Below are 24,014 nucleotides of genomic sequence, written 5' to 3' on the forward strand. Positions count from 1 at the left end.
ATTGTGTGTCTTGTTAATTGTTTCTTCTTGTTGTATGACTGCAGAAACCAAATTTTGTCTGAACTTCATTTGAAGTTCAAATGACCATAAATGGTATTGTATTGTATTATTCCAGAGTGGAAATGTCATAGATTAGAGGATATAGCATTAACGTGAGAGGGGCAAAGTTTACAGGAGATGTATGGACAGAGAGTGGTGAGTGCCTGGAACGCGCTGCTAGAGGTGGTTGAGGCAGACACGATAACGACATTTAGAGGCTTTTAGATAGGCACATGGATAACAAGGGAATAGAAAGATATGGATCATGTGCAGGCAGATAAGATTAGTTTATCTTGGCCTCATGCTTGGCACAGATGTTGAGGATCAATGTTTCTATGCTGCAGTGTTCCATGTAATTGCAAAAATAACAAGTAATCCAGAAATTTGAATTGATTGCACAGTCCATGACATTGAGAGGCAGACAACATTTGTAACGAAAATAAACAAAAAGATTTTACAAGTTTTGAAAATCTAAATATAATATCGCTTTGATTAAATAACTGGCAATTAAATCCAATTAATCTAATTCCAAATAAAAAGTATGCGTCCATCAACCCCTCGCCAGTCCCTCTGAAGTCAGAGGTAAAGTCTGCCTGTTTCAGTGACAACTCCACCCTGGCACCACTTCAACTGGTTGGGACCCAACCAGAAAGCCTGGGAACTTCTGTGAACTTTATAACACAAAGGGTGGTGGATGTATGGAACAAGCTACTGGAGCAGGTAGGTAAGACAGATACTCTCGCAACGTTTAAGAAACATTTTGATAGATACATGGATAGGATATGTTTAGACGGATATGAACCAAAAGCAGGCAGGTGGGACTAGTATAGTTGGGGCATGTTGGTCGGTGTGGGCAGGTTGGGCTGAAGGGCCTGTTTCCATGCTGTATTACTCTATGCCTCTACCTGTGGATCGCAAGTTCCAATCCATTCCTTTGTCACTGCCCTTTCGGGCACCTCATCAGCTGAATTTTCTGGTACCAGGTCTGCACTTTGGGAAGTTTCATAGAAACAAGGAACTGCAGATGCTGGTTTACTAATAAAAGGAACAAACAGTGGGAGTAAAGTGGATCACACAGTATCTCTCGAGAACACCATCGGTGACGTTTTGTTTCATGACCCGTCTCCAGATTGATCAGTTCTGATCCGAAAAGTCACCTTTCCTTATTCTCCAGCGATGCTGCCTGACCTGCTGAGCTAAACTAGCAATTTGTGTAAGAATGTAATTGTTCAGTTATTGGTACATATGACAATCAAACACTTCTGACTCTCTCGACTCTCTCAAGTCCACGATGACCATCGATCACCTGTTCACCCTGCACCTCACTGTTCTTCAGATACACACCCAAGTATATTTAAGAAAACAATCAGGAGCATTTCTGTAAACCTTTCCTCTCTCACTTTAAAGCCACACCCTTGAGTCCTTGATATTTCCACCCTGGGAGAAGGTTCTGACTGTCAATACTTTCAATGCAACATCTACCAGCAAACACTCCCCAAGGGCTGGTAGAGCTACTGCCTCTCGGTTACCAAAATCTGGATTAGATCTTGCTGTCTGTGTGGAGTTTGTATGTTCTCCCTGTCACCAGCTGAGTTTTCTGTGGGTGCTCCGGTTTCCTCCCACATTCCACAGACATGTAGGTTTGATGGGCTAATTGAACAATGCTCTATTGCATGGATGAATGGCTGAAAGTGTATACAATTACGAGGTGAATAGATAGGGTGGATGCATAGTCTTTTACTCACTCTAGGGGAATCGAAACAAGATAACATATGTTTAGGATGAGAGGGACAAGATTTAATAGCGACTACTTTTTCCACACAGAGAATGGTGGATATATGGAACGAGCTCCAGAGGAGGGAGTTGAGGAATAGTTAACTCAACTCAACAGTTAAAAGATACTTGGACAGCTACGTGAATAGGAGAGGTTTAATGGGATGTGTTCAAAAAGAGGTTTAATGGGAAATGGGCCAAACACGGACAGGCAAGACTAGTGTAGATGGGATATTTTGGTCAGCATGGAGAAGTTGGACCAAAGGATATGTTTCCGTGCTGTATGAGACTATGACTATGACTCTAATCAAGAGGGAGTTAATGGGTGCACAAGGGGAAACAGGGATGTATGTGGGGCTGATGGAACGGCGGAACTCGGTGAATTGGGCAGCATTTATGGAGGCAAGGGCATTTTGAAATTATTCATCAGGGCTAAGAGTGTAGAGGGGGGATAGACAGTATAAAGGGGTGGGGTTCTGGGAATATGTGGAACCAGGTGAGAGAGATGATGGGCAGATGAAGTAAGGTAAGGTGGGGTGACAGCAGCTTGTTTGGTGTCAAGTAAAGACTTATCAGGATAAGGTTTAGGTTTATTATTCTCACATGTACCAAGGTACAGTGAAAAGCTTTGTTTTGCATGCTATCCAATCAATCAGATAATATTATACTCAAATACAATCAAGTCATACTCAAGCACAATTGGTTAGAACAAAGGGAAAGATACAGTGCAGAATATAGTTCTCAGCATTGTAGCACACCAGTTCCAGAGACAAAGGCTAATGGGGGTCCGCAATGGGGGTAGAGGTGAATCACACAGCACCCTAGCTTATGGAGTATATCAGGAGCCCGATAACAGAGGGGAAGAAGTTGTTCCTGAGTCTGGCATTGCGCGCTTTCAAGATTTTGTACCTTTTGCCAGACAGGAGTAGGGAGAAGGAGAAATGTCCGAGGTGACACAAGTCTATGATTAAGTTGGCTGTTTTCATGAGGCAGCATGAAATGTTGATGGAGTCAATGGTGAGGAGTCTTGTCTGTGTGATGGACTGGACTCCATCCACAACACTGACCATGTTCTTGTGGTCTTGGGCAGAGCTGTTCCCAAACCAAACTGTGCTCAACCTAACTTTATGCTTTCTATGGTGAGAACAAAGAGTGGGAAGATGGTGTCGGGTGGGAAAGGAGGAGGGGTGGGTTGGGATCCAGATTACCTCATAACCCTCTTTCACCTGTTGCTATCTGCTCGTCATCAGCCCTCCTGGTTCAACCTCTCACCTCCCACCCCTGCCTCACCTCTCCTTTCCTATGGACTCTCATCTTGATGAAGGGTCCCGATCCTGAAACGTCGACTATCCCTCTACCTCCACGGATGCTGCCTGATCTGCCGAGCTCTTCCAGCAGTTTCCAACATCCGCCATCTCACTCATCTCCAGAGCTGCACTGGGATGACCTCCCACCTAACGAGGGGGCATGGGAACATGTTGAAAATTTCACAGATTTGGCCGATGTTGATTCAGTGTTTAGCTCCAATCCATTTATGCTATTTGAATCATATTTTTTTGCTGGGAATTTATGTTGAGGTACCAAATAAGGTATGAGTGCTGGTCAGTGTTGCTGGTCATGTGATTTCCTGGCTCGTGTCCTGATGACATGTAAATCTGTCCTGGAAACTGTACAACTGTTGGGAAGATGGAATGAAGGAAGGTACAGTGCATTTTGTGTGTTGGTTACTGAATGATGTCAGCAGTTCGTGCTGCAAACTTACAGGCCTACGTGTGTATTGTGTGTGATGCCTTTTTTACAGAGATGATTAGAAATCCGAGTCAACCGAATTCAAGTTCAAGTTCACATTTATTGCCACATACACCAATGTGAAATCTGATTGACCATGCAGCCATACAATCAAAAAGAGAACAATACACAATAGAATATACCATGAACATCCACCATAGTGGAATCAACATTCTTCACTGTGGCGGAAGGCAATAACGTTCAGTCAATCTTCCTCCTTTGTTCATCCGTGCTCGGGGTCATGAACCCTCTGCAGCCACCTCTTCCCCCACACATGCCCCCTCCCCCCCACACCTCCCCCCCCCTCCCCCACACATCCCCCTCTCCCCACACCCCCCTCCTCCACACCCCCCTCCTCCACACCCCCCCCCCCCACCCCCCCCCCCCACACCCGCCTCCCCCAAACACCCCTCTCCCCTTCCTCCACACCCCCCTCCTCCACACCTCCCCTCCCCCACACCCCTTCTCCCCCAGACCCCCCTCCTTCCCTCCCTCACACACCCCCTTCCCTCACACACACCCCCTTCCCCCACACCCCCCTTCCCCCACACACCCCCCCCCTTCCCCCACACACACCCCCTTCCCCCATATCCCCCCTCCCCAGAGTGGTGGAACATTGCTTTGGGGAACAGGTTAGTGGTGGAATATTACGTTGGGGAATGGGTTGCGTTGGGGTGGACCAGGCCTCCCATGTGACTGGGACCCAATGGGTCCCACTTAGTCTAGTATTAATATTATTAATTTGCTCATTTTACCGCATCCCCCACCCTGTCCACTGACACATAGCCCCCAGCTCGCAGGTGTAGCTAGAGAGGGAGAGGCAAGAGGGCAGAGGCAAGAGGCCAGAGACAGGGGCAGAGGGCTGAGATAGAGGCAGAGAGAGGGCAGAGGCAGAGAGCAGCAGCAACCTCACCACCATGCGCCTACATGACGACCCCCGAGCGAAGCAGCATGGCGACAAGGGAGAGAGCAGGAGACCGTCGAGTTGGGCCTCCACAGTCTTCCGCTATGATCTTTGGTCTTCAGTCCAGGGCCCAACTTCATCTCCGGCTGCGTCTTTTGAATAACAGGGTGGGGGGTTGGAGAAAGGAGGGTTTGGGGGGAGGGGTGCGTCACTCGCAGCGCGAGGAAGAAGGCACGCAAACCTATAGTGACGTCATTAGCAAAACGCAGTTGTTTTTAAATTCAAAGTTTTATTGACAATAGGTGCAGGAGTAGGCCATTTGGTCCTTCAAACCAGCACCGCCATTCAATGTGATCATGGCTGATCATCCCCAATCAGTACCCCTTTCTTGCCTTCTCCCCATATTCCCTGATTCCGCTATTTTTAAGGATGCTCTCTCTTGAAAGCATCCAGAGAACCCGCCTCCTCCGCCATCTGAGGCAGAGAATTCCACAGACTAATTCCAAAGTGTTTCTTCATCTCCGTTCTAAATGGCTTACTCCTTAAACTGTGGCCCCTGGTTCTGGACTCCCACAACATCGGGAACATGTTTCCTGCCTCTAGCGTGTCCAACCCCTTAACAATCTTATATGTTTCAATGAGACACCCTCTCATCCTTCTAAACTCCAGGGTGTTCCATTCTCTCAGCATATGGCAGTCTCGCCATCCCGGGAATTAACCTTGTAAACCTACGCTGCTCTCCCTCAATAGCAAGAATGTCCTTCCTCAAATTAGGGGACCAAAACTGCACACAATACTCCAGGTGTGGCCTCACTAGGGCTCTGTACAACTGCAGAAGGACCTCTTTGCTCCTATATTCGATTCCTCGTGTTATAAAGGCCAACATGCCATTCGCTTTCGTCACTGCCTGCTGTACCTGCATGCTTACTTTCATAGACTGATGTACAAGGACCCCCAGATCCCGTTGTACTTCCCCTTTTCCCAACTTGACGCCATTTAGATAGTAATCTGCCTTCCTGTTTTTGCCAGCAAAGTGGATAACCTCACATTTATCCGCATTAAACTTCATCTGCCATGCATCTGCCCACTCCCCCAACCTGACCAAGTCACCCTGCATTCTCATAGCATCCTCCTCACAGTTCACACTGCCACCAGGCTTTGTGTCATCTGCAAATTTGCTAATGTTACTTTGAATCCCTTCATCCAAATCATTGATGTATATTGTAAATAGCTGCAGTCCCTGCACCGAGCCTTGCGGTACCCCACTAGTCACTGCCTGCCATTCTGAAAGGGACCCGTTAATCCTTACTCTTTGTTTCCTGTCTGCCAAACACTTCTCTATCCATGTCAGCACTCTACCCCCAAAACCATGTGCCCTCATTTTGCCCACTAATCTCCAAGGTGGGACCTTATCAAATGCTTTCTGAAAGTCCAGGTACACTACATTCACGGGCTCTCCCTTGCCCATTTTCGTAGTTACACCTTCAAAAAATTCCAGAAGATTAGTCAAGCATGATTTTCCCTTTGTAAATCCATGCTGACTTGGACCGATCCACAGGAACTGATCCTGAGTCTACAGAACATTGGAAAATTATCACCAATGCATCCACGATTTCTAGCCACTTCCTTAAGTACCCTGGGATGCAGACCATCAGGCCCTGGGGATTTATCAGCCTTCAGTCCCATCAGTCTATCCAACACCATTTCCTAACTGGAGAAATAAAGCATGACATTTTCAGATAAGGCAAATTTGGACTCCAGGGGGAAAATGTCTACCGGAATATGTAAACATTTTACCCTTACCACGTCGTTTTTTCGCGAAGATGTGATTACACACAAATATACGCACAGATAAATACACATCCAAGATCAGAGTTTTATAAGTATAGAGAGATGATAGATGGTATTATCTGTTCTGTTTGGACAGCATGCCAAACAAGGCTTTTCTCTGTACTTTGGTACATGTGACAATAATAAATCTTGCCAATAAAGTGCCTTTGGGTATCTTAAAATAAATGAGATAGGCACTATACACTTCTTGATAGCATCTGTACTTTGTGCTGCTTATGTGGTTGAAACTGTGAACAAGTTCCTCCTTTTATTTGCATCAGCTGAAGTATTCACCCTGTGGTTCAAGCTCATTTGAACCCAGTATTTCAAACAGCTCCTCCCCCCCCCCCCCCCCCCCCCCCCCCCCACCCACCCCCCGACCCTGCTCAGAATCCGGGCAGAGTTTCAATATATCCAGGGTGCCTTGGACCTGCAAGAGGGAGTATGGGAACGATACTACATTTAGATGTGTTGTTTTTCAGCTGCTGTAGCTCTGGCATCTTCTTGTGAAACAGATCTTGTAGATCTGAGATCACAATAGCTTCCTGTGATCATCGTTTCCCTTTCCCTAACTCTTCTATATCTCTTGTTTCCCTCACCCCTATATCTCAGTCTGAAGAAAGGTCTCGACCCAAAACATCACCTATTCTTTTTCTCCAGAGATGCTGACCTTTTGTGTCTATCTTGGGTTTAAACCACCATCTGCAGTTTCTTCCTCTTCCTTTTGCTGCACTGCAAAATCGTCTCACGGTATGCCTACTTTGAAGAAGTTCACCTCCGCTCCGACAAGTTCCGCAACACCCTCTCGCTGCTCCCCCCTCTGTGATTCCTCCTATAAAGGAATATTTGTACTCTATCTCTCAATATCATTGTTTCCCTTTCTCCTGGCTCAGTCTGAAGAAGGGTATCGACCTGAAACGTCACCTATTCCTTTTCTCCAAATATGCTGCCTGACCCGCAGTCACTTCAGCTTGTCTATCTTCCAATGGTTTGTTCAGTATCACATGTACCAAGGTACAGTGAAATACCTTTTTTGAATAAAACTCAGGAAGAGTATCGCCATACATAAGTACAATCCCCCGATTAGTACAGCATGTACAGAACAGCCCACTGAGTCGCAAGAGTTACTATTTTGGCGCCGATTTATAGATCTAGCTGCAGCTGGCCACACAGGCCCGTTGCCTCCATTACAGTCATCCAACAAACCGTCATCCTTCTCCTTGTACGGCCCTCTTCAGCCCTTGTTCCCCAGGGGGCACCTCTTGCAGCCTTTGTAGGCCAGACATCATCTCTGGAGCGCATGGATAGGTAACGGTTCAAGTTGGGACCCAAAAGGTGCCAAACAGAAATATGACCTATCCATGTTCCCCAGAGATGTTTTCAGATCTGCTGAGTTACTTCAGCACTGAGTGTCCTTTTTTTTGGGAAGGGGGCTTTTTACAGCAATTAACTTACCAATCAGGCATGTCATTGGGATGTGGGAAGAAACCAACCAGGCATGTCATTGGGATGTGGTAAGGGGATGCCCACGAGGTCATAGTTAGAACACACAAACTCCACACATAGCACCTGAGGTCAGAATTGAACACCAGGTAGACAAAAAAAGCAAAATACCTGAGTGCAGAATGTAGTTTTACAGCATTACATGTTACAGGGAAAAAGTCCAAGGGGGGTGGGAAGATCGTGACCAGACCCTAGTGTCTGGGAGAAACACTCAGAAGTCAATAACAGAGGGGAAGAAGCTGTTCCTGAGTCGTTCCTGAGTCTGATGGTATGTGCTTCCAAGCTTTTAGATCTCTGTCTAATGGGAGAAGAGGGAATGGATGGGGTGAAAAAGGATCTTGATTACGTTGGCTGCTTTCCTGAGGCAGCATGGAGTGTAAAGCAGCAGGAAGAGTCGCCAGCCCCTATCACCTACATGCCCTCAAAGAACTACAGGCTATTTTAATGGACTGCAACATCTCTCATTATGTTGGGGTTCCTGTTGATACAACTCTAAGAATCTCACTTTACTGCACAAGTTTAAGAATCTGGTCATTTCCAAATTTTGAAAGGCATGTTCAGAATTTGAGCTTTTGGTTGTAGAAATTTCAGCAAACTGGTGCACAACTATCTGCAGAGAGAGAAACAAGACTGACATGGGGTGTGGCATTACAATGTTTCCAACCATGTTTCTAATTGATGTTTTTGGGTTGCTTAATTTACCAAGACAGCACTAAGCTATGCAGGAGCCCATCAAATGGATTGTTGAAAGGAGTCAATGAGAGGGGTGATATGGATGCATCAGATATAAATAACCATGTCAAGTTCAGAATGATACAGGAAATGTTGCAAAACAACGAAACAACAAACTGAAATTGTGTGACACTGCATAAAAGGGGTCTGGAAAATTCAAACCAGATAACAGAGATTAAATCCACCACATTTATTTTTCAGGCTGAAATGTAAGACAACATTGCTATTATTTATATCAAAATATTATTAATACATTTGTTTTTTTAATACAGAAATATTAAGAAAATGTTATTATTAGATCTCTCTCAATCGTACTTGGAGAATTATGACCCATTTGGCAGATGGTGACCCAACAATTTGCTAATATACAAAAAGTTTGGAAAAGATCACTAATGAGCCATAAGCACAGTAACTCATGCCTTTACATAATGAAGAATGCATCTAAACTCAAGAAATACAATATTTACAATAATTAGAACCAATTTGAATCCAAACCACACAACTCAACATTTATAAGGCAATGGACTCGTAATGATGTCAGGCTATATTATTTTATTGGTGTTTATTAAACATTACAATCTCCAAATAGGCTCCAAACTATCAACTTGGGGACATTATTTTTGCACTACTATTGTCTATTTGTCTGTTTTTAAAAATATATATACTGAACTTTTATTGGTGTTTATTATGGGTTTTACAGAGTACTACGTTTACATATCTGTTATGCTTCTGCAAGTAAGAATTTCATTGTTCCATTTTGGGATATATGATAATAAAACCCTCTTGATGAGTCATACAGGCATTTCATTACAAATAAGATAAAGTTATACAGGTGGAAACAAGCCTTTCAGCCTAACTTGCTCATGCCAACAAACATGCCCCATCCACACTAGTCCCATCTGCCTGCTTTTGGCCCATATCCCTCTAAACCTATCCTATCGATGTACCCCACCCCAGGCTCCTATTAAATATTTTCCATCCTCACTGTAAACCTATGTCATCTGGTTCTCGATTCCCCTACTCTGGGCAAAAGGCTGTGTGTTTACCCGATCTATTCCCATCAACGTGATCAAATGCAACTACATGGAGATCTGGGTTTACTCCCCAGAACACATTTGTCTCTACAGTAACGTGTCAGCTCTCTCAGGTATCGCCTGAAATCTTCGGTCAGGAAACAGTAAATAACAGGATCCAGGACGCAGTTAATGGACATCAGACCCAGAGTGACCTGGTGAACGTCATTGAAAGTCTTCCTGAAGGGGCAGTCAGTTGAATGCACGACATCCAACACCAAAAGCATCCATGGCAGCTGGATCAGATGGTAAGGCAGAAAACAGACCATGTAGATGACTAGAACCGTCAGCACCATTCGGACCGCCTTCTTCTTCAGCTTGTGCTGGGGCACTCTCAACCCTGTTTGTTCCCTCGACAGTTTTCGAAGGATCAGCACATAATTGCTAATGACTGCTCCCAAGGTAACAACAAAAGCCAACAACATGAGCGAATGGATCACCAACAGTTCTTTCCACTGCTTTCCCTTCGTGTAATCCTCAAAGCAGCTCATGGTGCCATTTTTTTCGTTTACGTGTTTTTTGTTGTCGATTAAAATACACAGCGAGCAGCAGACGATTAATAACCAGACGAGGACGGTCACTCCGATGCCTCTGTTCCTCTGCGCGGACTGAGCCGTTTTCACTGGGCGTGAGACAGCCAGGTAACGGGTGAAGCTGACGAGGGACAGGAAGAAGAGGGTGCTGTAGGTGTTGATGTAAAACAGAGAGCCAAATAAACTGCAGGTGAAGGTGTGGAACCTCCAGTCGCCGCGGTGTAAGTAATAATCGATCCAGAACGGAAGGAACATAATGTACAGAAGATCGGCCAGTGTCAAACTGATCATGTAAATCTTGACTTCAGAAAGCCTTTTATTGGCTTTGCTTCTGACTAAATAACAACATGCCGCTATGTTTACCGGAAGTCCAATAATAAAGAGAAGGCTGTAAATTACGATGAAAAACGTATACTTAAAGTCAGATGTCTTGTAGTATTGATCACTGGTGCAGTTCATGTCTGCCGTCGGCCGTCGGGCACCCGAGGTAACGCTGACGGTCCCGTTTCAATTAAGCGACACCCAAAGTGCTGGAAGTACTCAGCATATGTGGAGGATAATGAATAGACGGCGTTTCGGGTCGGGACCCTTCTTCAGACTGTTTCAGCCTCTCTGCTTGGTTGTGACAGCGATCACCTTGTCCCCACTGTCATTCCAACTGCTCCAACGCGCGGCCGTTTTTCTGCGTTGCTGAGATTCTTCACTAATGAACAAGTTCTCAAACCGTCGCACCCAACTTCTCTCTTTCTTCAGTCCAAATGAAGGAAGCCGGTTTATCTGCTTTGTTTCTGTGGTAGGAACTGACGTTGCCCAATCAGGCAAATTGAAGGTACACAAAAATGCTGGGGAAACTCAGCGGGTGCAGCAGCATTTATGGAGCGCAGGAAATAGGCAACGTTTAGGGCCGAAACCCTTCTTCAGACTGATGGGGGGTGGGAGGGGAGAAGGAAGGAGGTTGGGAAACTGTCTCCGGAGAGAGGAGGAGAACTTCCTCAAAGTAGGAATACCTTGAGGAGGGATGGGAGGAGCCAGCTCGAGGGTTAAGGAAGGGGAGGAAACAGCAAGGGCTAGAGAGGAGGTTGTGAAACTGTGTCCTGAGAGAGGAGAACTTCTTCAAAGTAGGCATACCTTGAGGAGATATCGCAGTGGAGTAGACAAAGTGTTCAAGAATAACAAGAACCACGGCTGTCACTGAGTCACGGAGAGAGACAACTGCTCCCTCTTTGGTCCCTTTTCTTCGCTTCCCCCCACGGCCCACCCCCCGACCCACGGAGAGAACTCTCTCAACAATCAAAGCAAGGACGGTGTTTCCAGGAATTGGGAGAAGGGGGTGGGGGACGTTAGTCACCGTTTGAGCCGCTGGTTTCCCGTCTTCGTTCGTAACCTCGAACAACGTTCTCCTTGAGCAGTCCTTTAGGGTCGAGGATACCTTGCTTCCATGCAAGTTCCAGAGGTGTCTGATGAGGCTAGTGTGGGACTTTCACAAGTGGGTCAGGAGGAAGGACATTCTTGCTATTAAGGAAGGACATTCTTCATATTGAGGGAGTGCAGCGTAGGTTCGCGTTCGCGAGGTTAATTCCCGGGACGGCAGGACTGTCGCGAAAGAATGGAGCGACTGGGCTTGTATTCACTGGAATTTAGAAGGATGATAGGATATGCTATCGAAACATATAACATTATTAAGGGATTGGACACGTTAAATGCAGGGAACATATTCCCGATGTTGGGGGAATCCAGAACCAGGGGCCACAATTTAAGAATAAGGGGTAGGCCATTTAGAACTGAGATGAAGAAAAATCTTTTCACACAGAAAGGTGAATTTGTGGAATCCTCTGCCTCAGAAGGTAGTAGAGGCCGATTCACTGGATTTATTCAAAAGAGTTAGATAGTGCTCTTAGGGCTAGCGGAATCAAGGGGTATGGGGAGTAGGCAGGAACAGAGGGTACTAATTATGGATGATCAGCCACATTCACATTGAATGGCGGTACTGGCTCAAAGGGCCGAATGGCCTACTCCTGCACCTATTGTCTATGTATCTAGGAGGGGATTGGCCGATAGGGTCCTTTGCAAGAGGCAGTGAACAGATCCATGCGTGCTCTGCAAGATGGTGTCTGATTTAAACTCCGTGTCACTGTCTAAATTCCCTTTCCCATCTAGAAACCTATAAATCCCCGCCCCAAGGAAGGGTGTAAATGGAAATGAGCCAAATGGGACCAACTCAAAATGCCAACTTGGAATGAATTGACAAGGTGGGCCGAATGACCCGTTTCTGCGCTGTACAGCTCTATGCATGTTATAATCCTCTGCAGAAATATTTATTGAATAAAAGTACTTGATGAATGCCTCTCAAGAAATTTCATGCACCACTGTGTTCTTTGGTACTTTAAAAAAAAAAGCTTCTTTAAAAAAAAGGTGTAAAGAAGACAAATATTTGGTTAATTCCTTGATAAATGAAATGAATGGACTCTATCTGGTAAAACAACATCAAACTGAATTGTTAACCCTGCACAGATTCTACCCCAACTGGTCAGTTTTTTATCCTTTTAAGAAAACAGACCATTGGGGTATGTCAAAATGTCAAAAGATACAAGCAGTTATTTGCAATAGTGTGAAAAATATACATCTTCTAGATGTGCCGGGACGCATCCACAGTGATGTGACCTGGGGTCATCGGGTGTTTCAGGTCTCACAACATCAGACACCCTTGCCCAGGCGACCCAGCTGGGGCTGATCAGACCCCGACTTGCGTCCCAGTAGCAACCGCCCACGGATCAGTCATCTTAATAATTACTCTGCAAGTGTTGGGAGACTCTAGTGCATGGAGGGACTGGACTCTGTGGGGTGGGCCGGGCTCCTCCTTCATTTCACCTGTGTGCTGCACCTCTTTCTCCTTCTCCGAGCATTTCATTCTGGCCTGATGGATTTATAGGCCACGGTGGTTCATTAGGCCTTTCCGTAGCTTTGTTGGGTGTCTTTCTCACGAAAGACAGACTGGGGTGCTAACCCCGCCTGTCCGGGTGCTGTCTTTCTGTGCCGTCAACTGTCTCTCCAGTAGTCACCAAACTATTCTTGGTTGTCACCCAGTCTATTCCTGGGTGCCACTGGCTGAGCCAGACTTCAGTGTGAAAAATATACATCTTCTAGATGCTCTGGGACGCAGTGATGTGACCTGGGGTCATCGGGTGTTTCGGGTCTCACAACATCAGACACCCAGGCCCAGCTATATTCAATTACTCTTGACTCCGTAGCCCTGTTGGGCAGAGAACTCCGAAGAACTTCTCATCTGAGTGTGGGATGCCCAGTTTATTAGATCACATCAGCCGAGTAAAACGCTGACCCTCACAAGTTCCGCTCGGATTGTGTTTTTAATGTTCTCATTCACTGTAATCTCGAACATGTGCAGCCAGTGATAGCATGGGGGGTGTAGGGCTCCTTCAATTGTTCCACCTGCCCCGCCAAAGAGGTACAGGAGTGCAGTACCTTCCAGCCACTATGCCTCTATTTGGTCATTCCATGTGAGGGACGCAACTGTCAGTGACGAGGGGTTCACACATTTTACCTATTTGGCCTTTGCCGATCACACAAGTACTCATAAACATAAATAGGCCACAGGACCTAGTAAACCTACTGTGTCATTCAGTATGAGGCAACGGTAGCACAGTTAATACTGTTGCCATACAGATCCATCTATGTAGGTTCCTTCCTGACCTCAGGTGCTGTTGGTGTGGAGTTTGCACATTTTCTCTGTGATGTATTCCTCCAATTTTCCAGCAAGTGAATTGGCTACTGTGAATTGCCCATTTAAGTAAGAAGAAAAAGTCATACAGCCGTACAGCAGAGAATGGGCCCTTCGGGCCACTACGATTCTGCCACCCTTTTTACCCATCTATGTTAATCTCATGTAGTCGCATTTTCCTGCTATCCCTTGCCTATTGAATCACTGAATCAAGCAGCCATGCTGACCAAGATACCTATCTATGCTAGTCCCATTTTTTTTGCGTTTGACTTGTATCCCTCTAAACCTTTCCTATCCATGTAACTGGCCATATGTCTAGTATCTGCCTCATGTACCACCTCTGGCAGCTCGTTCCATATACCCACATCTAGACCCTTCCTGTGGATCACCTCAGCGGAGGTGCCTCACTAAGAACCAGTGTGGACTAGGGAAATCCAACTAGTTATAGACACAAAAAACTGGAGTAACTCCGGCCTTTTGTGTCTATCTTCGGTTTAAACCAGCATCTGCAGTTCCTTCCTACACAAATCCAACTGGTTAATTAATTAACTATTGAAGTGTCTGGCGAATTGCCACTTAAGCGTAATAATGGTAGCCAGCTTCACTACCTCTTCCAGATATCCACCACTCTAAGTGTAAAAATAACCTCCCCACAGATCTTTTCGTTAGTTACCTCCTCAAAAAGGACCAAGAGGGCTGCAATACAAAAACTGAGATATAATGCTGAAGCTCTATAAGGTGCTGGTCAGGCTGCATTTGGAGTACTGTGAGCAAATTTGGGGTCCATTTCTGAGGAAGGGTGTGCTGGCTCTGGAGAGGGTCCAGAGGAGTTTACATGAATGATTCCAGGAATGAATGGGTTGGCATATGATGAGCATTTGACAGCACATGGCCTCTACTCACTGGAGTTTAGAAGGTTGAGGAGGGGCCTCATTGAAACTTACAAAATAATGAAAGGCATAGTGGATGTGGAAAGGGTGTTTTCACTGATGGGAGAGTCTAGGACCAGAAGTCATAGCCTCAGAATTAATGGGCGCTCTTTTAGAAAGGAGGTGAGGAGGAACTTCTTTAGTCAGAGGGTAGTTAATCTGTGGAACTCCTTGCCACAGAGGGCTGTGGAGGCCAAGTCAGCGGGTATTTTTAAGGCATAGATAGACAAATTCTTGATTAGAACGGGTGTCAAGGGTTATGGGGAGAAGTCAGGAAAATAGGATTAGGAGGCAGAGATCAGCCATGACTCGATGGGCTGAATGGCCTAATTTTACGTGAACATTTTACGTGAAAAAGACTTAAATCAAAAAGGATTTACTCCACAGAAAACTACCCCCACTATCCCTAATAAATCTCTGCCTTTCCAAATACACATATATCCTGTGGGCTTGGGTGCTTCCATACCTAAAGCTCCACTGGTTAGATTAATTTTAAAGGCGACATAGGCAACAGCTAATTTGGAGACATTGAGGATAACAGTATGTGTATATTGTCAGTTTATTCACATCCCACACTCTCTTCTACCTTATATTATTTCAAATGTTCCTATCTTTCTTCTTTCCCTCAGCATGACCATATGTCAATGGGAAAACACAGGCTTGCTGAAATTGTCCATTAACATTTGGTAGCATTTTGCCTTGTTTCTTTTGATTGAAGTATTCTTATATTTTTCATTCATTATGACATAGGTTACAACCACACCACACATATTACATTTCTTATTATCATATCTGAATCTGCGTTTTTATTTTAGATTTCTAATATCCACAATATTTTATTTTCATTCTTTAGAAGATGGCTAAGCTGGAAACACTTTGACGATTTCTTTGGGAACTATTTTGTGAAGATCTTCCTCTAGTGTTCTCTACAAAGCATAAATGAATAATTATCAGTGAAGATATCAGTAAATGCTAAAAATCAAACAATATCAATAAAAATATTGGAGCAATGCTTTTACAGTTTAATGAAGATTATTATTAGAAGTTATAATTCTCCCTAAGGTTTAGTGTAAAACCAATGCTAGTTCTTTTAGGCACACCTAAAATTCAAGTCATAATTTTCAATTTTCAATGTAATCTAAAATCTTTAATAGAAACTTGAACCAGAAATTACTGATCCATTGGAATCAGCTTTTCGATGATAAGTATAGAACCAGATATATTTATGGCTCAGAAGCAGACCATTTAACAACATGTCCCAGGATCTGCAATCATAATCGAGTAATCCCTATTGTGACTTCATCAATTTCCAATGTTTAATTATTTTTCTATTACATACAAAACCTCGAAGAAATAAAATCTGCCAAACCTCATTTGATTCCATCAAATGCAAGAGTAAATTCTTTGATTTCAACCTATTAGTGCTCTAATGCATACATGAGGTAGGATCAGAATTAGGCCATTCAGCCCATCGAGTCTACTCCACCATTCGTTCATGGCTGATTCATTTTTTCCTCTCAACCCTTGCCCTCTCCTTATAACCTTTGACGCCCATACTATTCAAGAACGTAATAATCCTCTTTGAGTTTCTGTTAGTTCTCAATGCATTCCCATCAGTTCCATTCCCCCACATATTTTTTCTGCAACCCATTTACGCGCAGGCGCCCATCAATTCCCCAGCCATGCACACTAGGAGTAAGAAACAGCAGAAATTTGATCTACCCACCAGCTCGTCTTTGGCATGTGTAAGGAAACCCATGCTGTCACAGGGAGAATGGGTAATCTCCACACAGACAGTGCCAGAGGTCAGGAATGATGATGTAAGGTTGACCTTGGTGATGTAAGGGTCATGGGTAGGCATCCATCGATCTGCCAGAGATGATGGTGTGGCTTTGATGTTGTCCTGCTTGGAGAGGGGAATATTTAATTGTCCTCTACATTTGGTTTGGCTGCAAGTCCGCACATATAATTGGAAACATAGACCTGCCCAGCATCTGCATTTTGCCTATTGACCGAATAGACTGATTCTGGAGGAACAGCATGGCTGCTATATCTTGGGCCTACTTTGTTGCAGGAGTTGGCAGAAGGTGAACGCATGAGGGATCAGCTGACCACCTGTAGAGACTCCAGCTCAATGCCTTTCGCTCCCTACTGCCATCAGGCATTGAGGCAACGGTTTGACCCCCAGCTGGGACCTGATTGATGGACACAGGGTATGTCCACACACCAGTGGGCATACATATCGCATCTTTGGGGGCAAAGGTTCCTCCAAGATCCTCACACAGTTTCGCCCGGGACCAAAGGAAGTCCCAGTTCCCATATGTTGCCATGAGGAGGCACTGCGGGAGTCTTGATATTGCAGAGGTTATGTACTGGAAGGGAAGACATATGCACTCAGCTCCCTGTTTCGCAATATTTGCAAGCCAGAGGCGTGTGGGTTCATGTCATCCCACTAGACACACTAAGTTGTGGTTCACATCATGATCCGTGTGTAAGGGTTGACAGATTTTTCAGCTGAAATGGAGCCGTCTGCAACGTCAAGCAAACAGGCTCACTTAGTAAAACAATTAGGTGGCCACAAAAATAATTGGACTCATTTGGAAATACGAGTAAATCATGAGGCCTTGGATCATGGAGCCTCAAGAACGTACAGTAATAAGACAAAGTCTTCTTTCCAGAGACATCTGAGATTAGCTCAAGACAAACACAAATTGCTGGAGTAACTCAGTGGGTCATACGCATCTCTGGAGAAAAGGTATATGTGACATTTCGGGTCAAGCCCCTTCTTCAGATTGAGAGTCAGGGGAAAGGGAAACTAGAGGTATGAAAAGGTACAGAACAAATCAGAGCTGGCACCGATGGCCACAATGGTCCATTGTTGGCTGAGGAGGAGGGGATACAAACAGATAAATTAGCATGATGACGAGAGTGGGGAAGGGATGGAGAGTGAGGGAATGCAAGGGTTACTTGAAATTAGTGAAACCAAATTCATACCGCTGGGTTGTAAGCTGCCAAAGCAAATTATGAGATGCTGTTCCTCTAATTTGTGTTGGGCCCCACTCTGACAGCGGAGGAGGCCCAGGACGGAAAAGTCAGTGTGGGAACGGAAAGGGAAATTATAATGTTTGGCAACTGGGAGATCGCGTTCGCCAAGGCATACTGAGCATAAGTATTCAGCAAAACGATCACCCAGTCTGCACCTGGTCTTAGTAATCCACAGAGAGAACAATGGATATAGTAGATGAGGTTGGAGGAGATGCAAGTGAACCTCTGCCCCAACTGAAAAAATTGTCAGGGTAGATCAATCCTGATATAATAAATAAACCTTGTTCCTATTACGTATTTTAAAAGCATAGTTGACTGTCGTTTGTAGATTAGGGAAGAAGCGTAAAGTTATAGAGTATAAATGCATGCTGCGAGTGAACTAACTGGACTTCACGTCAGACTGGGACAGTAAATTGCATTTGTGTGTGGGGAAGTGATGGAATCTGGGGGCAACTGATGAGGAATGTGGAATGAGTGGGGTTCCGAGAAAATTAGTGATGGGAATGCTCAGTGAGACAGCAAAGACTCAATAGGCTGAATGGCCACCTTCTATGCTGCAAGTTACAAGATATGAAGAACTGAAAATTGTGTGATATTCAGTAGACCTGTGGATTTCAGACTGATGCATGATCAAAGAACAGAAGTGCATTCTCTCTCCCCAAAGAGCAGAGATGAACGTAAGCAAAGATTGTGGGAGAAGAACTGTTAAACAAGGTTTAGTATTCACATGTGTTTAACATAAGAAAATACATGGGCTAAAAAATATTTTGCTGTTAAAACAGTGAGTCAAAAAAGCATTGTACACAGTGTGATTGAGAATTAGTAAGGTGCTATGTAATGTATCACGGAGCGATTCTGAGGTATTAGCTAGTAATATATTAAAAATGAACTAATCCTTCATTAAACTGTCATGTGCCATTTCAATGTGTTAAATACTTGTACATGATTATTACAATGGTTATTTGTTGCATTTTAGATATCCTGCCACTAGACCATATGGTTTAGTGGCGGGATATCCAAGATGCTAAAACTCATGCTCTTCCAGTCCGTAGTCCTCCCTACAGTCTATGCCAGTGACACATGGAAAATCAATGTGAAGATGATAAAGAAATTGGATGCATTCCAACAATGCTGATTGAGGAAGATCCTGAATAGCTACAGAGACCACATCACAAACGAGGATATCTACTGGGAAACTGCAACAAAGCCCCTCAGTCAGGACATAGAGGTATGCAGGATGAAATTTGCAAGACATGTACTCAAAATGTCACCAGAACGTGCACCTAAGATAGCAATGCCATGGCACCCGACGGAAGAAGGAAAAGAGGTCGACCTAAACTCACATGGAGGCGAGCATTGCAGAAAGATTGGAAGCCTGGGACACAAACCTATCGAGGGTGGAAGACGTCAAACATAACCGAACAGAATGGCGAAAGCTTGTGCCCAATGCACTCAACAGTGTGGGAGGAACTAAGTCTAAGTAAGTATTTGTTGCATCATGGAATAAGAAACTACCCAAATTATTGAACTTTTGCCCAAGTTTTTAATTTTTATTTTGTGCTTCAGTTCTTCAGAGCAGGAGAATACCAGAAAATGTCAAACCTTAATTTCCATGAATGCTTGAGATGAATAATTGCTTTGGAAGGAAAACCAAATATGGAAAGTTTAGAGACACAGCATGTGTCCTGATACAAATTCCCAACGGGAAATGTTGCTCATCTGGTTCCCTCCACAGATACTGCTTGACCTGCCGAGTTCCTCCAGCAGTTATTTTGCTGAGTGTATTTTTCCAGGACTGTCGTTCATAACAATGCAAAGGTGAAGAATGCATTTACCTGAGCATACCAGAATCTTCTTCCTTGTATGGCCCTTTCGTACTTGCCGCGCTCGATAACCGAATCCGAAAGACTGCAAAGATTCTGTGATATATTTTTGTCCAGGCGAGACACATACCATCACCAACAGTTTGGCATCACCCCCTAAAAGCACAGGAACAGAGCGTTAGTTAGTTAATATTACTCTATTTATTTAGGTAATTATGAGTAAATTATAGTTTTGAACCTATTCCCAATTGGTTTGACCCATATCTATCAATTCTTTTTACACTTATATTTAGTTACAATTCTGAAAAAAATAAACATACTTCAAGGCAACTAGCTCTCCAATTGAATACATATTCAAACCTTTGACACAAATACGGGAAATCAAACAGTAATTGATATTGGAAATCTGAAATTTAAAAAGAATTCTGGAAGCGCTCAGTAGGATCAGACATCAGTGGCAATAGAAATATATTTAATGGTCCTGAATTTCCGTCAAAACTAAAATGTTGACCCAATTCCTTGTTCCATGCGTTTTCCAGCATTTTCTTATGTAAATTTGGAATTGTTTTGGTTGTTATTCCAAGTGCAGCAGGAAGGTACTTGAATATCCAAGAAAAGATTAAGTTTAGGTTTATTATTGTTACATATACTGAGGTAAGTGAAAAGTTTTGTTTTGCACGTTATCCAAACATCAGATATACCATACATAGATACAATCAGTTCAAACTAAAGTACAATATATAGAGCAAAGGGAAATGGAAAGAGTGCAGGATTTAGTTATCAGAATTGTGGTTTTCCTTTATCTCCACTAGTCCATGTTTATTAAGACTTCTCTTGTAGAAGTTGTGATTGAGGGTGGGAGGGGGGGGGGGGGGGGGGGGGGGGGGGGGGGGGGGGGGGGGGGCAGAGGGTTCTGTTTTTGACCCCTTCATCACCCTGTCCAACCTACATGTCATTTACAGAGAACCATGCATGTGTAGTCAAAGATTTCTCTGTTCCACCACACACTCCAGTTCTCCTGTGCAATTCCTGCCCCGGTCTGACATGCCAAAGTGAAACACCTCAACTTTGACAGAGTTAAATTCCATTTGCTATTCCTTGGCCCACTTTCGCGACTGATCTGGACCTTCATGACTTTTTCCTCAATAAAACCTGACAATAAGGATTCATTCTGTATTTACCTAATCTCTTGTGGCTCTACACAAAGACGGCAATGCTGATCTTTAAGGGGACTATGTTGATTTCTCCCTAGACGCTTTTTTAATATGAATATTCTTGTCAAATCCGTTACGTTTTTCCTGTACCTTGCCTGCCAGATCCTTTTGAAGTCCTCTTTTAGCCCTCTGGATTGACTTCTTAAGTGTAGTCCTGCATTTCTTACACTTGCACAGGGCTTCACTTGTTCCCAATTGCCTAGTTCTGACATATGCCCTCCTTTATTCTCCTGACCAGAGCTTCAACATCACTCGTCAACCATGGTTCCCTAAATTTGCCAGTCTTGCCTTTCATCTTAACAGAAACATGCTACCCCCCTATGCTCTTATCGCACTTTGAAAAACCCCACTTGCTGACCGTCCCCTTGTTTGCCAACAGACTCAGACAATATCAGGGAAGTTAAAATCTCTTACATATACTACTCTTATTCTTACAACTATCTGGAATCTGCAATCACTCCGTCATCTGCCCTTCTAAATCCCGCTGACCTATACCACAGTTCCATCTATCAAAGTGATCATTACCCTCCTTTCTAAGTTCTAAGATCCATACAGCATCACTGGATGATCCCCTAAGAATATTATTTTTCAAACACTGTAGTTATGTCCATCCTTATCATAAAAGGCAACTCCCTCCCCAACTCTCTCTTGTGATGTATATTCACACTCCACACTTGAAAGGCTTCATTCTAATCACGTTTTTTTAAATCACAAAAGCTATTAGTGCAGTAACTGAAGCTGACCTAGATTCAAAAGGCTTATTGTGGTTTAATATGTGCATTATCTTACCTAACTGTCAAGAGAAACATTTCTGACCTGTGCTATCATTAAGAATAGTACCATCCTGTACCAAGAATGGATAAACAAAAAGGAAAGATAGGTCCACATGGCATCCATCCGATCTGATCAATTTAAGCATCCCATATAGATGATATCATTTGAAAACAGTCTAAGAATATGGAAGGAGGGAGGGTTGTTAGTCCACCTTTGTCATTAACAGATGACTTGCTCGTCAGCAACTCATTGGTATGTTTTTTCAGTATTTTAATAATCGTATTTGTTTTGGAAATCCATTATAAATTATAACCTCTGTGGAAATTATTCCTTAGAATTAAACAGGCATGTCTTTAAAAATATAAGTGATTAAACTGCTTTTAGCTGAAGGCATCTCCTAGTTTTGGACTACTAATGTTTCTTTTTTGAGTATATGTGTGTGTGTGTGTGTGTGTGTGTATATATATATATATATATATATATACCTATACTAGACCAAGTGCAGACCCGTTGGGTCTGTTCCCCCCAACGTGCGGTTGTGGGGGGGGAGGCGGCATGCAGCATCACACACTAACTACCCCCCCCCTCCCGCACTCACGCTAATAGAGGGCACGAGTGGGGAGAGAGAGAGAGAGAGAGAGAGGAGGGGGGGAGGAGAGAGGGCGGAGGAGAGAGAGGGGAGGGAGAGAGAGAGAGAGCGCTGAAAGGAGAGGGGGGGGGGGCGAGGGGGGGGGAGGGGGGGGGGGAGAGGAGGGGGGGGGGAGAGGAGAGGGGGGGCGAGGAGAGGGGGGGAGAGGAGAGGGGGGGAGAGGAGGGGGGGAGAGAGAGGAGGGGGGGGAGAGGAGAGAGGAGGGGGGAGGGAGGAGAGGGAGAGGAGAGGGGGGAGAGAGGAGAGGGGGGGAGAGGAGAGGGGGGAGGAGGGGGGAGGGGGGAGAGGGAGCGAGGAGCGAGGGAGGGGGGAGAGGAGAGGAGAGGGGGGGGGGGAGAGGAGGAAAGGGGGAGATGAGGAAAGGGGGGAGAGGGAGAGGGAGGGGGGAGGCGAGAGGAGAGGGAGAGGGGAGAGGAGGGGGCGAGGAGAGGGGAGAGAGTGACTGAGAGAGGGAGAGAGACGCATGAGAGAGGGAGAGGGAAGGATAGAGGGGAGAGGGAGAGAAAATGAGAGAGGGAGAGGAAAAGGTAGAGGAGAGGGAGAGAGAGAAAGAGAGAGGGGGAGAGGGGAGAGGGGGGAGAGGGGGAGAGGGGGGAGAGGGGAGGGGAGAGGGGGGGAGAGGAGAGGGGGGGGAGGAGAGGGGGGCAGAGGAGAGGGGGAGAGAGGAGAGGAGAGGGGAGGGCGAGGTGGGAGAGAGAGAGGGGGAGAGGGAGGGGAGGGTGTAGAGAGAGGGGTAGAGAGAGAGAAGGGGGCGAGAGAGGAGGCGAGAGGGAGGGGGGAGAGGAGAGGGAGAGGGGGGGGAGAGAGAAGAGGGAGGGGGGGGAGAGAGGAGGAGATGAAGGGGGAGAGGAGAGGGAGGCGGGGGAGGAGGAGAGAGGAGGGGGGAGAGGAGAGGGAGGGGGGGGAGAGGAGAGGGAGGGGGGGGGGAGAGAAAGGGGGGGAGTGCATTTTTACTTCAACCCAAACCCAAACAACCATTTGCGGGCAGTGCTTTTTTACCTCTAACCATATTTTCATTTTCAAACCAAATTAAGGGTACTCACAGTGCTGTAGACATTTGTCAGTGTCATTCAAAGCTCTGATTGAGGCACACCGCTTGCAGAGACTGATTGAGGCACACCACTTGCATAGACTGATTGAGGCACACCACTTGCAGAGACTGATTGAGGCACACCACTTCCTGGTTTTATAGTCCTTCCCCCTCCCTCCAGCAGGGGCAGCAGAGAGAATGGGGAATGTTGTATAAACATTAATATCTCTGTCAATTTTCATCGACGGGAAAAATCCTCGGCACACATACGGCGGAGGGGGGCTCTGAGCGAGGTGGCCAAAAATGACGGCCGTAGGTGGCAGTGTTCTCTCGGAAACCGCAGCACAGAAAGCCAAAACCGGTCAAGAACAGAGTTTTAGTAATATAGATTACTAAAAGTCTGATCTTGACCGCGTTTGGCCCACTGTGCTGCAATTTCCGAGAGAACGGCGCCACCTATGGCCGTCATTTTTGGTCACCTCGCTCAGAGCCCCCCTCCGCCTTCCGGGTCTGGAGGATTTTCCCATCGACGAAAGATCAGAGAGATATTAATTTTTTTAAAATCCCCTTTCTCTCTGCTGGGAGGGACTATAAACCCCGGAAGTGTCGTGCCTCACTCAGTCTCTGCCAGACCCAGCA

General features: G+C 45.2%; 2 protein-coding genes across 2 annotated transcripts in view; both read right to left on the reverse strand.

Annotated features, from left to right (window-relative positions):
- Positions 1-8,268: 8,268 nt before the first annotated feature.
- On the reverse strand, positions 8,269-11,093 carry LOC129699545 (platelet-activating factor receptor-like). The gene has a single exon (XM_055639441.1). It carries the CDS (start codon positions 10,632-10,634, stop codon positions 9,639-9,641), a length of 996 nt encoding a protein of 331 aa, XP_055495416.1. The 5' UTR covers positions 10,635-11,093; the 3' UTR covers positions 8,269-9,638.
- Positions 11,094-12,289: 1,196 nt separating this feature from the next.
- kif25 (kinesin family member 25) overlaps positions 12,290-24,014 on the reverse strand; it is a 95,943-nt gene continuing 84,218 nt past the window's right edge. Inside the window, exons 18-19 of the mRNA XM_055640006.1 lie at positions 19,721-19,864; positions 12,290-15,766 (exon numbers count right to left, since the gene is read on the reverse strand). Of these exons, the coding sequence (XP_055495981.1) occupies positions 15,690-15,766; positions 19,721-19,864 (221 nt within the window). The 3' untranslated portion in view covers positions 12,290-15,689. The remainder of the gene's footprint in view (positions 15,767-19,720; positions 19,865-24,014) is intronic.

Source organism: Leucoraja erinacea, chromosome 8 (assembly GCF_028641065.1).
Source record: "Leucoraja erinacea ecotype New England chromosome 8, Leri_hhj_1, whole genome shotgun sequence".
Classification (NCBI taxonomy): domain Eukaryota; kingdom Metazoa; phylum Chordata; class Chondrichthyes; order Rajiformes; family Rajidae; genus Leucoraja; species Leucoraja erinaceus.